The sequence below is a fragment of the Haematobia irritans genome, chromosome 2, assembly GCF_050003625.1.
Source record: "Haematobia irritans isolate KBUSLIRL chromosome 2, ASM5000362v1, whole genome shotgun sequence".
In the NCBI taxonomy this organism is placed as follows: Eukaryota; Metazoa; Arthropoda; class Insecta; order Diptera; family Muscidae; genus Haematobia; species Haematobia irritans.
In genome coordinates, this window is record NC_134398.1 from 41,462,615 (window position 1) to 41,476,532 (window position 13,918).

Sequence of the window (13,918 nt, forward strand, 5' to 3'; positions counted from 1 at the left end):
AAATTTTATTTCTATAGAAAATTTTGTCAAAATTTCATTTCTATAGAAAATTTTGTCAAAATTTTATTTCTATAGAAAATTTTGTCACAATTTTATTTCTATAGAAAGTTATGTCAAATTTTTATTTTTATAGAGAATTTTGCCAAAATTTTATTTCTATTTTGTCAAAATTTTATTTCTATTGTAACGACTCGTTGTATGCTTGATACAAGACTGACTCTCCTTTATTCATCTTTTCTCTTCTTAAGTCTAACATTTGTTATCTTATATGTAAAGTAGCCGGTACTTTTCGATAAAATATTCAAGCATACCTTGAATGTTTTATCGATTTTATATATGTATTATCGGTGTCTACGCATTCGTTACAAAATAATTACAGTATAGCAGGAATTTAGTAATAGATTATCTTTACAATAAAAACCATTTTACAATTCGGCCATTCTGACACTAAGGATCTCCTGATCCTTTTGAAATATTCGACAAAAAAATATATCGTGTTTATTTTTACTTAAAATATTACATTACAATATTTCAGTTTTAATCATTGATCGCGTCATCTCTAATATTGTCATAACTACTTTCGTTAGATTTCGAATTTTGTTTTTTATTGAACTTAATATTTTCCTTAAGCCAGGGTTTAATGTTAGATACAGCCCAAACACCTTTGTATGGTATTTGGGTTTGTTGGAAACCTTCGACGTCTTCTAAAAGATATCTATCATTTTCGAGAATCTTTGTAATTTTGTATGGACCCCTATATCTTGGAATAAGTTTACTTGATCCACCAGTATCTGTATTAAAATTCTTTATCATTACATATTCTCCTATGTCATACTTAGAAGGGGGTCGACGTCTCGAGTTCACATATGCCTTATTATAATTCTGAGACCGATTGTGATGCATTTCGGCTTGTAACCTTGTATACTACATCATGCCTAACCTCTTCTTCTATCACATTTTCTCTTAAAGTATCCAAAACATTGCCTCTTTGGTTAGTGCCGAAGAGCATAACGCTAGGGTGTTCCCTAATTGAGCTTTGCATCGTATTGTTCAATGTGAATTCAACTGTCTCTAATGTTTTATCCCAGTTAACTCCATTCTCCTCATCAACTAGTTTTGAAATCATAGGACCCAAACTCCTATTAACGCGCTCAACCTGACCATTTGCTTCCGGAGACCCCGTAGCGATTTTCACATGTTTCACATTATTTTCACTCAAAAAATTCTCAAATTCGTGCGATGTGAAACAAGAACCCCTATCAGATATTATACACCTGGGGCGGCTGTAATAACGAAAATATTCTTTAAGTGCAACTATCGCCTCCTTAGAACTAGTCGTCTTCGTCGAATATAACTTAACTAACTTTGTGTAGGCATCGATTACAACCAAAATATGTCTCTTCGTTGTGTGCTTATCATTAATCGGACCATAGTGGTCGATGTGAACGACTTCGAATGGAACACTTCCCTTTGGAATTGAATGCAAAAATCCTTCGCTTTTACCATATTTCGGAGAAAATGCCACGCACTTAAGACAATTACCGATATGTGCAACCGTTTTTCCTTAATTTTCGGGAACCAATAACTTTTCGAAATCAGATCGATTACCTTTTCTACACCAACATGACCCATTTCGTCATGGTATTTATAGAGGACGTGTTGTTCCATGGTCTCTGGCACACAGAAGAGTATTCGATTCCCTTTCTTCCTGTAAATTAATCCATTTCTCATTTCGTATAGATCATGCTCTTCCCGTTCCAAACTTCTCCTAATTTCATTCAGTCTTTCATCTCTCCCCTGGCAAATAATAAGATTTTCCTCGAAGGTGTTAGTTTCGATCACTAGAACATTGACGTTTCTGCTAAGAGAATGTACGTGCATCATCCTTTTCCCCGACCTATGTTCCAAGACGTAATCAAAATTCTGGAGCTCGAGAGCCCATCGCGCTATTCTGGGATTGAGTTCCTTTTTATTAAGCGTCAAGGTCAAGGCATTGCAATCCGTAACTATTTTGAATGTTATACCATGTAAATAAACCCTGAAACGTTTCAAAGCGTATACGATTGATAGGCTTTCTAACTCGAAACTATGGTATTTCGACTCCGTTGGAGTAGTCCTCTTCGAAAAGTAGAATATTGGGTGGAAAAAATTATCCTTCTTCCTTTGCATAAGTATGGCCCCAAAGCCGAGTGAGCTAGCATCACAGTGTAGCTCGGTTTGGTCTCTGGGGTCATAAATCGCCAAAATGGGAGCTTCTATCAACATATTTTTTAACTGTTCGAAACACCTAAGTTCCTTTGGGCCAAATGTAAATTTCGAGTTCTTTCGTGTTAAGTCATATAAGGGTGTGGCTATTATAGAAAAATTTTGTATAAATCTACGAAAATATGAACAGAGACCAATAAAACTTTGGACTTCGTGGACCTTGGTTGGTATTGGAAAGTTCCTTACCGCCTCTATGCCCCTATCATCCGCCTTAATTCCATTGCCCGTAATAGTATATCCCAAATATTTTACCTCATTCAACAAGAATTCACATTTGTCCTCTCTAAGTTCTAGCTTATTCTCCACTAACCGTTTAAAAATCTCTTCTAAAATTCGAAAATTTTCATCCATATCCATAGTCGCAACTAAAATGTCATCTAAATATATCGTAACGTTTCCAGACCTAATCATATCCATAAAAATGGTACTAATAAATCTTTGGAAAGTAGATGGGGCGTTTTTAAGGCCAAATGGCATACGCAAAAATTCATATTGTCCTAAAGGGGTGGTGAAAGACGTGTACTTAATTGAATCCTCGTGCATAAACACATGATAAAATCCGTTTTTTAAGTCTAGTTTAGAAAAAATTTTCTTATTCACCAGCCTATCTAATAAATCGTCGATAAGCGGGATCGGAAAGTTATCTTTTGTGGTGACTTTGTTCAACTTGCGAAAGTCAACGCACATTCTTGTCTCGCCCGTCTTTTTCTTGACTAACACAATTGGAGAAACGAATTCAGAAATACTGCTGCGTATGTAGCCCTTTTGCAAATACCCGTCTAATATTTCCTGCAATGTATTTCTTTCCACATAAGAAATCCTCCTAGGTGGACAGTTAAATGGTTTAGTGTCGTTCAAATTGAGAACCATTTCGCATCTCGTTTTCGGTTCAACTGGTCTCCGAGGAGAAACATAACAATGGTGAAATATCCGCATGAGATGATCTCTGATTCTAAAATCTACATTCTCTGCGATAATGAAATCATTCCCAATGTTAACATCGTATTCTATCATTAAAACCTGGCTTTCAAAATCTCCATCTTCTTTTGAAACATTTTTCACATTATTTCCATCTTCGAATATATGTTTTCTACTTAAAGGTATACTACTTAAAATATCATAAGATTGAAGATTTTTAGTCGATGGAATCAATTCTAGTTTATCACCAATTACATTGCTTACACTTTGTGTACTAGAGTTAGTTAAAACTAGTTTAGCATCGCTTGCCTTTAAAAAATCTCTACCCAGAACAACAGGAAAGCCCATAGAATTATTTGAAACAATGTGTAGCTCAATATTTATATTTTTTTCATTTATTAAAATGTAACCAAAAATCTTTCCAAGAATGTTAAGTTTGCTGTGATTTACACCAAAATAAAAATTATCAAATATTTCACATCTAACCGCACTTGAAGGAATATATGAATCTTTAATTAGACTTATGGGGCTTCCTGAGTCTAAGAGACATTCTGCGAAAAAACTTATATTAGCATTAGAATTTAAAGTAATACATAAAAATCTTACATATTCATTAGTCTGGGGTTTATTCAAAACACTTTTCTTATATTGACTGCAATCTTTGGCCATATGTCCAAATTGTCCACAAGCATAACAGGATCCAGTCTCACGTCGTGGTTTGCGGCACTCTGCTGCTATATGACCCGAACAGTTGCAATTGAAACATTTCATAGGAGTACTGCCTTTACTAGTACCAGTAGTATTTTCTGCTTGGGAACGCGACAAACTCTGTCTAGGTTGCTGTTCAATATTTTTAAATGTTTGAAAAAAATCTTCCTTAGATTTGTAATTTTGCAATTTGGCTTGAGTACGTAATTGGAGACTGGAAATTCCTTCTACCAGATATTCCAAGAGCTCATCGTCTTGCATTCGCAGAGGGTTTGACAAAATTACTTTCGCATTAAAGTAATCGACAAACTTTTCATTGTATTTCCATTTTCTATCTTCGAAATTTCGACGAGCAATTATTCGGTTTTCTTTAACGTCAAACATGTCTTTCATTTGTTGCATAAGGTCATCTACAGATAAATCAAGGTAGTGCGGTTTCGAGTAAAGCCAGTCCTTAGCATTGCCTTCTAACTTAGAGCAAATTAACGCACGAAGATTTTTTTCTGAAACATCATATGTGTTTCTAATGCTGTTTAATTGTGCAAACAATGTTTTAAATTCTGGACCACCACTACATTGAGGTAAAAGTTCTTTTAGGGTGGTAAGGGGAATATCGACTTCATTTCTCCCCATTATTGGAGATCTAGTTTTGTTTAGCAACACATTTTCTCGAATCAACAAATCACGTTCCTTCTTTAAAATATTCAACTCTCTTAGCAGCAATTGTTTCTCTTTGTCATCTGTCAATCCAAGATTGATGTCGTTTCCAACCGCTTCGTTTAGTCTTTGCATTGTTTCATTTCCATCATTGTTCTGTTCGTTGTACACTCTTTCATTTACATTGTTTACATTTCCATTGTGCATAATATTTCCGTTGCTCTCTTCTAAATTCATATTCTTTTCTCTTAAATTTGCATCACTTTTAAGTTCTGTTCTGTCCCCTTTTTCGGTTTGAGACTTCAATTCGTTATCGTCGTTGTTGTAGGCAACTTTGTCTCTGATTTCTTTGCTACTCTTTTCGTCATCGGTATCCACCTGTTGTTGCGTGCTGCTTTCTTTGTTGTTGCGTACTGCTTTATTTTCGTACTCTGCAACTAAAGTAACGGTATCGAGATCAATCAAAGTTTGTTGGTTTTTCGTTGCTTCATTATTAGCGTCAATACATGTTTGCAATTCTTCGACGACTAAAGTAACGGATTTAGGATCAACCACACCTTTTTGGGTTTTTGTTGTTTCATTAATAGCGTCAATGCATATTTGCAGCTCTCCGGACGGTATATTATTTAATCTCGAAACTAATGTTGCCTTTGTTCCATTTGATGGTAGGTTTAATTTTTCACAATAAAGTTTTAATTGTTGCAAAGTATGTTCCTCGGCCACAATCATATTTTAATTTGTTTTCACTAAAACAGGCGTGACCAACCACTTCTGAAATTGTAACGACTCGTTGTATGCTTGATACAAGACTGACTCTCCTTTATTCATCTTTTCTCTTCTTAAGTCTAACATTTGTTATCTTATATGTAAAGTAGCCGGTACTTTTCGATAAAATATTCAAGCATACCTTGAATGTTTTATCGATTTTATATATGTATTATCGGTGTCTACGCATTCGTTACAAAATAATTACAGTATAGCAGGAATTTAGTAATAGATTATCTTTACAATAAAAACCATTTTACACTATAGAAAATTTTGTCAAAATTATATTTCTATAGAAAATTATGTAAATTTTTTTCTATAGAGAATTTTGGCAAAATTTTATTTCTATTTTGTCAAAATTTTATTTCTATAGAAAGTTATGTCAAATTTCTATTTCCATAGAGAATTTTAGTAAAATTTTATTTCTATATATAATTAATATTTTATTTCTATAGAAAAGTTTATCAAAATTTTATTTCTATGGAAAATTTTGTCAAAATATTATTTCTATTGATAACTTTGTCAAAATGTCATTTCTATAGAAAATTTTGTAAAAATTTTATTTCTATAGAAAATTTGGTCAAAATTTTATTTCTATCGAAAATTTTGTCAAAATTTTATTCCTATACAAAATTTTGTCAAAATTTCATTTGTATAGAAAATTTTGTCAAAATTTTACTTCTATAGAAAATTTTGTCAAAATTTTATTTCTATAGAAATTTTTTTCAAAATTTCATTTCTATAGAAAATTTTGTCAAAATTTCATTTCTATAGAAAATTTTGTCAAAATTTTATTTCTATAGATAATTTTGTCAAAATTTTATTTCTTATAGAAATTTATTCTATAGAAAATTTTGTAAAAATTCTATTTCTATAGAAAATTTTGTAAACCTTTTTTTTCTATAGAAAATTTTGTCAAAATTTTTTCTATAGAAAATTTTGTCAAAATTTTATTTCTATAGAAAATTTTGTCAAAATTTTATTTCTTATAAAAATTTATTTTGTCAAAAAATTTTTTCAAAATTCTATTTCTATGGAAAATTTTGTAAAAATTCTATTTCTATAGAAAATTTTGTCAACATTTGTTTTCTATAGAAAATTTTGTCAAAATTTTATTTCTATAGAAAATTTTGTCAAAATTATATTTCTATAGAAAATTATGTCAATTTTTTTCTATAGAGAATTTTGACAAATTTTTATTTTTATAGAGAATTTTGGCAAAATTTCATTTCAATTTTGTCAAAATTTTATTTCTATGGAAAATTTTGTTAAAATTGTATTTCTATAGAAAATGTTGCCAAAATGTCATTTCTATACAAAATTGTGTCTAAATTTTATTTCTATGGAACAATCCTTAAGGGAAGGTCAATATCTTTGGATCCAAGTAAACTTGTTTTCTTTTCTTTTTTTTGAGTGTATATACTGAATATTCTGGATATTGAGATGTCCACCTCTATTTCTCTTTAAACTAAGAAAAGTTGGCCTTACTTCAAAGACATTTAACTGTAGCAAATTTCAAAGACGAGTATCGTGAATTTAATGAAGAAATTCTAAAAAAACAAAATAAATATATTTAAGTTAAGCAAAATTTATTCTGAATTTTAGGCCATTCATTTTTCGGCAATGGCGAATGGTATATGAGTGTATGCAATATTAAAATGTTATTCAAATTTATTTTGGGAAAAATACACCCCAATCATTTCCTTGCAATTGATGGGGGTGTGATTTTTTTCCTCTTCCCCCAAATAATTTCTATATGTAAAATTCAAATACCTTAAGTGAATCATGTAAAAATTTCATCATGAAAACATTGGTAAAATGATTCTGACCAAAATTGTATTTAGCCCAAGGGAATTGGGCTAAATGTGGCGCCTTTAACATTTATCTCGCGTAATATTTGTCAGTCAATGCACCACTCCCAATACACCCAAAATGAACAATTCGCTGTTCGACAACAAAGCAATAAAGAGGCCATAGAGCAACAACAAAAAAAAAACAGAACAACAGAAAGAAAATCGCTTTTTGTAAATTTCATTATCTTTCCCCTGTTTCTATGTCTCTCTCTCTCTCTTTCTTTCCATAAAAAATTGTATGAGTGAAATTTTTGGTTGAAATGGACTTGGAGGATATATGTACTTCGCTCGCTCATAGCCATGTCGTAAAATGTTACAAATTTTGTGATAGAATTTACCAAAATTCTTTTTTCTTCACTTTAGAATATTCCATTGCTGGCTCAGACTCAGTTTTTTGGGTTAGACATGAACATGGTGGATAGACACACAAAACTCTTGACTGGCACTCAGACATAGGGTCTGGCAAAGTTTTTGAAAGTAATGCGGCCATAGTTCAAGCTGGAGCTGGAGTGCATTCCATACCATATGAATGAGTGGTGGCACAAATGATGGAATTCGTAAGAATGTAGTAGGTCTACATTGGGCATGGATGAACATTTTCCACAAGCTATGATCACAGTTGTCAATCGTGCAACAATTAATCCACCAAAAATGTACCAAATTTAAAAAATGAAGTTTTTGATCACCTTTTTCTAAAAATTTTGTTCCATAGAAAGTTTTTAAAATTTTATGTTATTTCTATAGAAAATGTTGTCCCAATCTTATTTCTACAGAAAATGTTGTCCAAATTTTATTTCTATAGACAATTTGTTCCAAATTTTTTCTTCTATAGATCATTTATCCCAAATTTTACTTCTGTAGAAAATTTTGTCAAAATTTTATTTCTATAAAAATTTTTGTCAAAATTTTACTTCTGTAGCAATTTTTCCCAAATTTTATTTCTGTAGAAAATTTTGTCAACATTTTATTTCTATTGTCAAAATTTATACGTTTTTTACAAAAAAAAAAAAATACTTCTACAGAAAATACTGTCAATAATTTATTTCTATAGAAAATTTTGTCAACATTTTATTCCTATAGAAAATGTTGTCAAAATTTCATTTTTATAGAAAATTTAGTCAAAATTTATTTTCTATAGAAATTTTTGTTAAAATTTATTTTCTATAGAAAATTTTGTCAAAATTCTATTTCTATAGAAAATTTTGTCAAAATTTTATTTTTATAAAAAATTTTGTCAGAATTTTACTTCTATATAAATTTTTTCCCAAATTTTTCTTCTGTAGCAAATTTTGTCAAAATTTTATTTCTATAAAAAAAAATTTATTTCTAAAAAAATTAATTTTTGGTGAAATTTTTCTAAAAATTTTATTCTATGGAAAGTTTTTCAAATTTTATTTCTATAGAAAATGTTGTCAAAATTTTATTTCCATAGAAAATTTTGTCAAAATATTATTTCTATAGAAAATTTTATTTCTACAAAAAAAAAAAATTTTATATGTTATTTCTATAGAAAATTTGTTCCAAATTTTACTTCTATAGAAAATTTTTCTCAAATTTTACTTCTGTAGAAAGTTTTGTCAAAATTTTATTTCTATAAAAAAATTATGTCAAAATTTAGAAAATTTTGTCAAAATTGTATTTCTATTGTCAAAATTTATAAGTTTTGTCAAAATTTTATTTCTATTGTCAAAATTTATAAGTTTTTTCAAAATTTTACCTCTGTAGCAAATTTTGTCAACACTTTATTTCTACAGAAAATACTGTCAACAATTAATTTCTATAGAAAATTTTGTCAACATTTTATACCTATAGATAATGTTGTGAAAATTTCATTTTTATAGAAAATTTGGTCAAAATTTATTTTCCATAGAAATTTTTGTCAAAATTTATTTTCTATAGACAATTTTTTCAAAATTCTATTTTATAGAAAATTTTGTCAAAATTTTATTTCTATAAAAAAATTTGTCAAAATTTTACTTCTATATAAATATTTTCCCACATTTTACTTCTGTAGAAAATTTTGTCACAATTTTATTTCTATTGTCAAAATTTATAAGCTTTTTCAAAATTTTACTTCTGTAGCAAATTTTGTGACAATTTTATTTCTATAAAAAAATGTATTTCTATAGAAAATTCTGTCAACATTTTATTTCTATAGAAAATTTTGTCAACATTTTATTCCCATAGAAAATGTCAAAATTTCATTTTTATAGAAAATGGTGTCAACATTAATTTTCTATAGAAAATTTTGTCAAAATTTATTTTCTATAGAAAATTTTGTCAACATTTTATTTCTATAGAAATAAAATTTTCTATAGAAATAAAATTTGGACAACATATTCTATAGAAATAAAAATTTTCTATAGAAACAATATTTAAAAAAAAAAATTCTATAGAAATAAAATTTTTACAAAATTTTCTATAGAAATAAAATTTCGTCTTTTCCTTTGCCAAACTCAAATCATCGATTTGAATGTAGTTGGCTAGGTTTGTTTTTGAGCGTGCTTCCTCTTTATTCATTCGTTTTGTTTGTTATTGTTGGTTTATCTTCAATCATTATTGTTGTTTTTGATCTCAGCTTAAAACCATGCATTGACTAAACTACAAGTGTAGCTTAACCAACAGAGGAAAAGTATGCTTGTCAAATTTATTTGTGGATGTACAGCTGTTTGGATGTACAGCTGTTTCGGAATTACCGCATTCCTCATCAGCATCCTCTACTTGCAGCAAAACTATCAACCAATTATCAGAATAAATTCGGGTAATTCACTCAACCCAAAGTGAACTACAATTGAACGTTCCGAAAAAAGGTTTGATAGTCGGCTACTGCCTAAACAAATTTGTTTTTGAACGTGCTTCCTCTATCTTCATTCGTTTTGTTTGTTATTATTGGTTTCTCTTCAATCATTATTGTTTGAACGAACCCAGCCAACTACATTCTAATCGATGATTTGATGGGGACAAAGGAAAAGAGAGATGTTTGTATGAATTTATTTCGGCATAAGCCGGCTATCATAAACCTTTTTTTGGAAGGTTCAAGTGTGGTTCACTTTGGGTTGAGGAATTACCCGAATTTATTCTGATAATTGGTTGATAGTTTTGCTGCAAGTAGAGGATGCTGATGAGGAATGTGGTAATTCCGAAACGTGCGTCCATCCAACCATCTTGCAGTCTATAGGGCTTTGCCCAAATAAAATTGACAAACATTATTTTCCTCTGTTGGTTTAGCTACTCTTGTAGTTTAGTCAACACAATGGTTTTAAAGCTGAGATCAAAACAACAACAAAAAAATTATTTTCTATAAAAAATGTTGTCAAAATTGTATTTCTATAGAAATACCAAAAATTTTATTTCTATAGAAAATTTTGTCAAAATTTTTATTTCTATAGAAAATTTTGTCAAAATTTTTATTTCTATAGAAAATTTTGTCAAAATTTATTTTCTATAGAAATAAAAATTTTCTATAGAAATAAAATTTCTACAAAATTTTCTATAAAAATAGAATTATGAAAAAAATTTATTTCTATAGAAAATTTTGTCAAAATTTTATTTCTATAGAAAATTTTGTCAAAATTTATTTTCTATAGAAAATTTTGTCAAAATTTATTTTCTATAGAAATTTTGTCCAAATTTATTTTCTATAGAAAATTTTGTCAACATTTATTTCTATAGAAATAAAATTTTCTATAGAAGTAAAATTTTGACAAAATTTTCTATAGAAATAAAATTTCTAGAAAATTTTCTATAAAAATAGAATTATGAAAAAATTTTGTCAAAATTTTATTTCTATAGAAAATTTTGTCAAAATTTATTTTCTATAGAAATTTTTGTCAAAATTGTATTTCTATAGAAATACAAAAATTTTTATTTCTATAGAAAATTTTGTCAAAATTTTTATTTCTATAGAAAATTTTGTCAACATTTTTATTTCTATAGAAAATTTTGTCAAAATTTATTTTCTATAGAAATTTTTGTCAAAATTTATTTTCTATAGAAAATTTTGTCAAAATTTTATTTCTATAGAAAATTTTGTCAAAATTTATTTTCTATAGAAATTTTTGTCAAAATTTATTTTCTATAGAAAATTTTGTCAACATTTTATTTCTATAGAAATAAAATTTTCTATAGAAGTAAAATTTCGACAAAATTTTCTATAGACATAAAAATTTTCTATAGAAATAAAATTTCTACAAAAAATTCTATAAAAATAGAATTATGAAAAAATTTTATTTCTATAGAAAATTTTGGCAAAATTTTATTTCTATAGAAAATTTTGTCAAAATTTATTTTCTATAGAAATTTTTGTCAAAATTTTATTGCTATAGAAATACAAAAATTTTTATTTCTATAGAAAATTTTGTCAAAATTTATTTTCTATAGAAATTTTTGCCAAATTTATTTTCTATAGAAAATTTTGTCAAAATTTTATTTCTATAGAAATAAAATTTTCTATAGAAGTAAAATTTTGACAAAATTTTCTGTAGAAATAAAAATTTTCTATAGAAATAAAATGTCTACAAAATTTTCTATAAAAATAGAATTATGAAAAAATTTTATTTCTATAGAAAATTTTGTCAAAATTTCATTTCTATAGAAAATTTTGTCAAAATTTATTTTCTATAGAAAATTTTGTCAAAATTTATTTTCTATAGAAAATTTTGTCAAAATTTTATTTCTAGAGAAATAAAATTTTCTATAGAAGTAAAATTTTGCCAAAATTTTCTATAGAAGTAAAAATTTTCTATAGAAATAAAATTTTGACAAAATTTTCTATAAAAATAGAATTATGAACAAAAATTTATTTCTATAGAAAATTTTGTCAAAATTTATTTTCTATAGAAATTTTTGTCAAAATTTATCTTCTATAAAAATAGAATTATGAAAAAAAATTATTTCTATAGAAAATTTTGCCAAAATTTATTTTCTATAGAAATTTTTGTCAAAAATTATTTTTTGACAAACATTCTTTTCCTCTGTTGGTTAAGCTATGTTACACTTGTAGTGTAGTCAATGCATGGTTTTAAGCTGAAATCAATAAAAAAAAAAACAACAACAAGAATTTATTTTCTATAGAAAATGTTGTCAAAATTTTATTCTATAGAAAAAAATTTAATTTCTGTAGAAAATTTTGTCAAAATTTTATTTCTTTAGAACATTTTTTCAAAATATTATTTCTATAGAAAATTTTTATTTCTTTAGAAAATTTTGTCAAAATTTCATTTGTATAGAAAATTTTGTCACAATTTTATTTCTATAGAAAATTTTGTCAAAATTTAATTTCTGTAGAAGATGTTATCAAAATTTTATTTCTATAACAACTTTTTTTTTCAAATTTTATTTCTATAGAAAAGTTTTTCAAATTTTACTTCTATAGAAAATTTTATATAAAATTGCACAAAATGCACAATTTGTTATTCAATACTAGCTAAACCACTGTGTAATATCTACTACAATCATTGTAACAAAGTTTTGCGAAAGGCGATAATGGTATTTTTCGGATAGCTCTATGAGTTTGGAATAACAAACGTAGAAATGTAACTGTTACCACATGCAAGTGAATTTTTATGAAACATTGTTGAAAACCATTCGTTTTCTCTGTTCATAGTAACGATAAAGATTTCTAACGCTTTACAGAGATTCACAAATAGTTTTCCCCTGAAATAGTTATAAAATTTGCAAGAGTACTTTGCCGCAAGTTTATTATCAATCATCTGCAGATTAAATTTCAGACATAAATCATATCCATCTTCTATATAAGTGGGACTGCCGTTGCAATGGCGCCCGTGCAGAAAAAAGCTAATGGTCACAAAAAAAATAAATATTCAAAACGAAAACTTCTAGACGTGGTCAAAATTTTTAATCATTCTACCAAAAATTTCACTGTCATTCCCTAGCCATGTAATAGTTCTATACAAGAAAAGTTTAGATTTGTTTGGAACATCGTTCCTCTGATGTGCATATATTTTATATAGAGAATTTTTCACCTTATCACAAAAAAAAAATCGTTGGGATCCTCTGCCATAGACAATGGTTACAGTAACACTGCCGTGTTGATTGTGTAATTTTGTGGATGAAATGAATGTCGAATGCACTTTACTTGGAGAATATCAAAAACTTGCACAATTACATTTCGTATATGAAATAATAGAGAGAGAGAATACACATCGTAGTCCTCGATATTATCGTAATAATATTTTATGGTATTTTGCCATTTCATTTTATGCATAACAATGTAGCTTATGCCAAGGCATTAATGCAACATATGGATAGGGACATTATAAAAGTTTATTGACTTTTTCATTTTATATTTGAAAGATAGTTGCGACTACATTTTGGAGGGAATCAGTGAATAATAAAGGTGTATAGATATTGAATCACGGTTGCCACTGAAGCCAAAATCTTATTTTGCAAAATATCTTATTTTGTAAAATTTTATTTCTATAGAAAATTTTCTCATTTTCTCAAAATTTTATTTCTTTATTTCTATAGAAAATTTTCTCAAAAATGTTTATATCTGTAGATTTTTTTTTCAAAACTTTATTTCTATAAAAATTTTCTCAAAAATTTCTTTCTAGAGAAAATTTTATTTTTATAGAATACTAGAGTAACCCGGCCCGCTTCGCTGCACCTCCCGATGCATATTTTCGTTAACTTAGGCAACCATATCCTTCGATCTGAAAACAAATTTGAACTCATTTAAAGAGTAGGGTCAGGGGAAGTCTGGCACAAAAACTGAAGTACTTATTAGTCAC

At 27.7% G+C, this 13,918-nt stretch overlaps 1 protein-coding gene across 1 annotated transcript; it reads right to left on the minus strand.

The window, feature by feature from the left end:
- Nucleotides 1-3,552: 3,552 nt before the first annotated feature.
- On the minus strand, nt 3,553-5,350 carry LOC142227494 (uncharacterized). Its single transcript, XM_075298047.1, has 2 exons — nt 3,790-5,350; nt 3,553-3,734 (listed from the first exon to the last, which is right to left on the minus strand). The coding sequence occupies exons 1-2, from the start codon at nt 5,275-5,277 to the stop codon at nt 3,723-3,725; spliced, it is 1,500 nt and encodes a 499-aa protein (XP_075154162.1). The 5' UTR covers nt 5,278-5,350; the 3' UTR covers nt 3,553-3,722.
- Between the last annotated feature and the right edge of the window lie 8,568 nt (nt 5,351-13,918).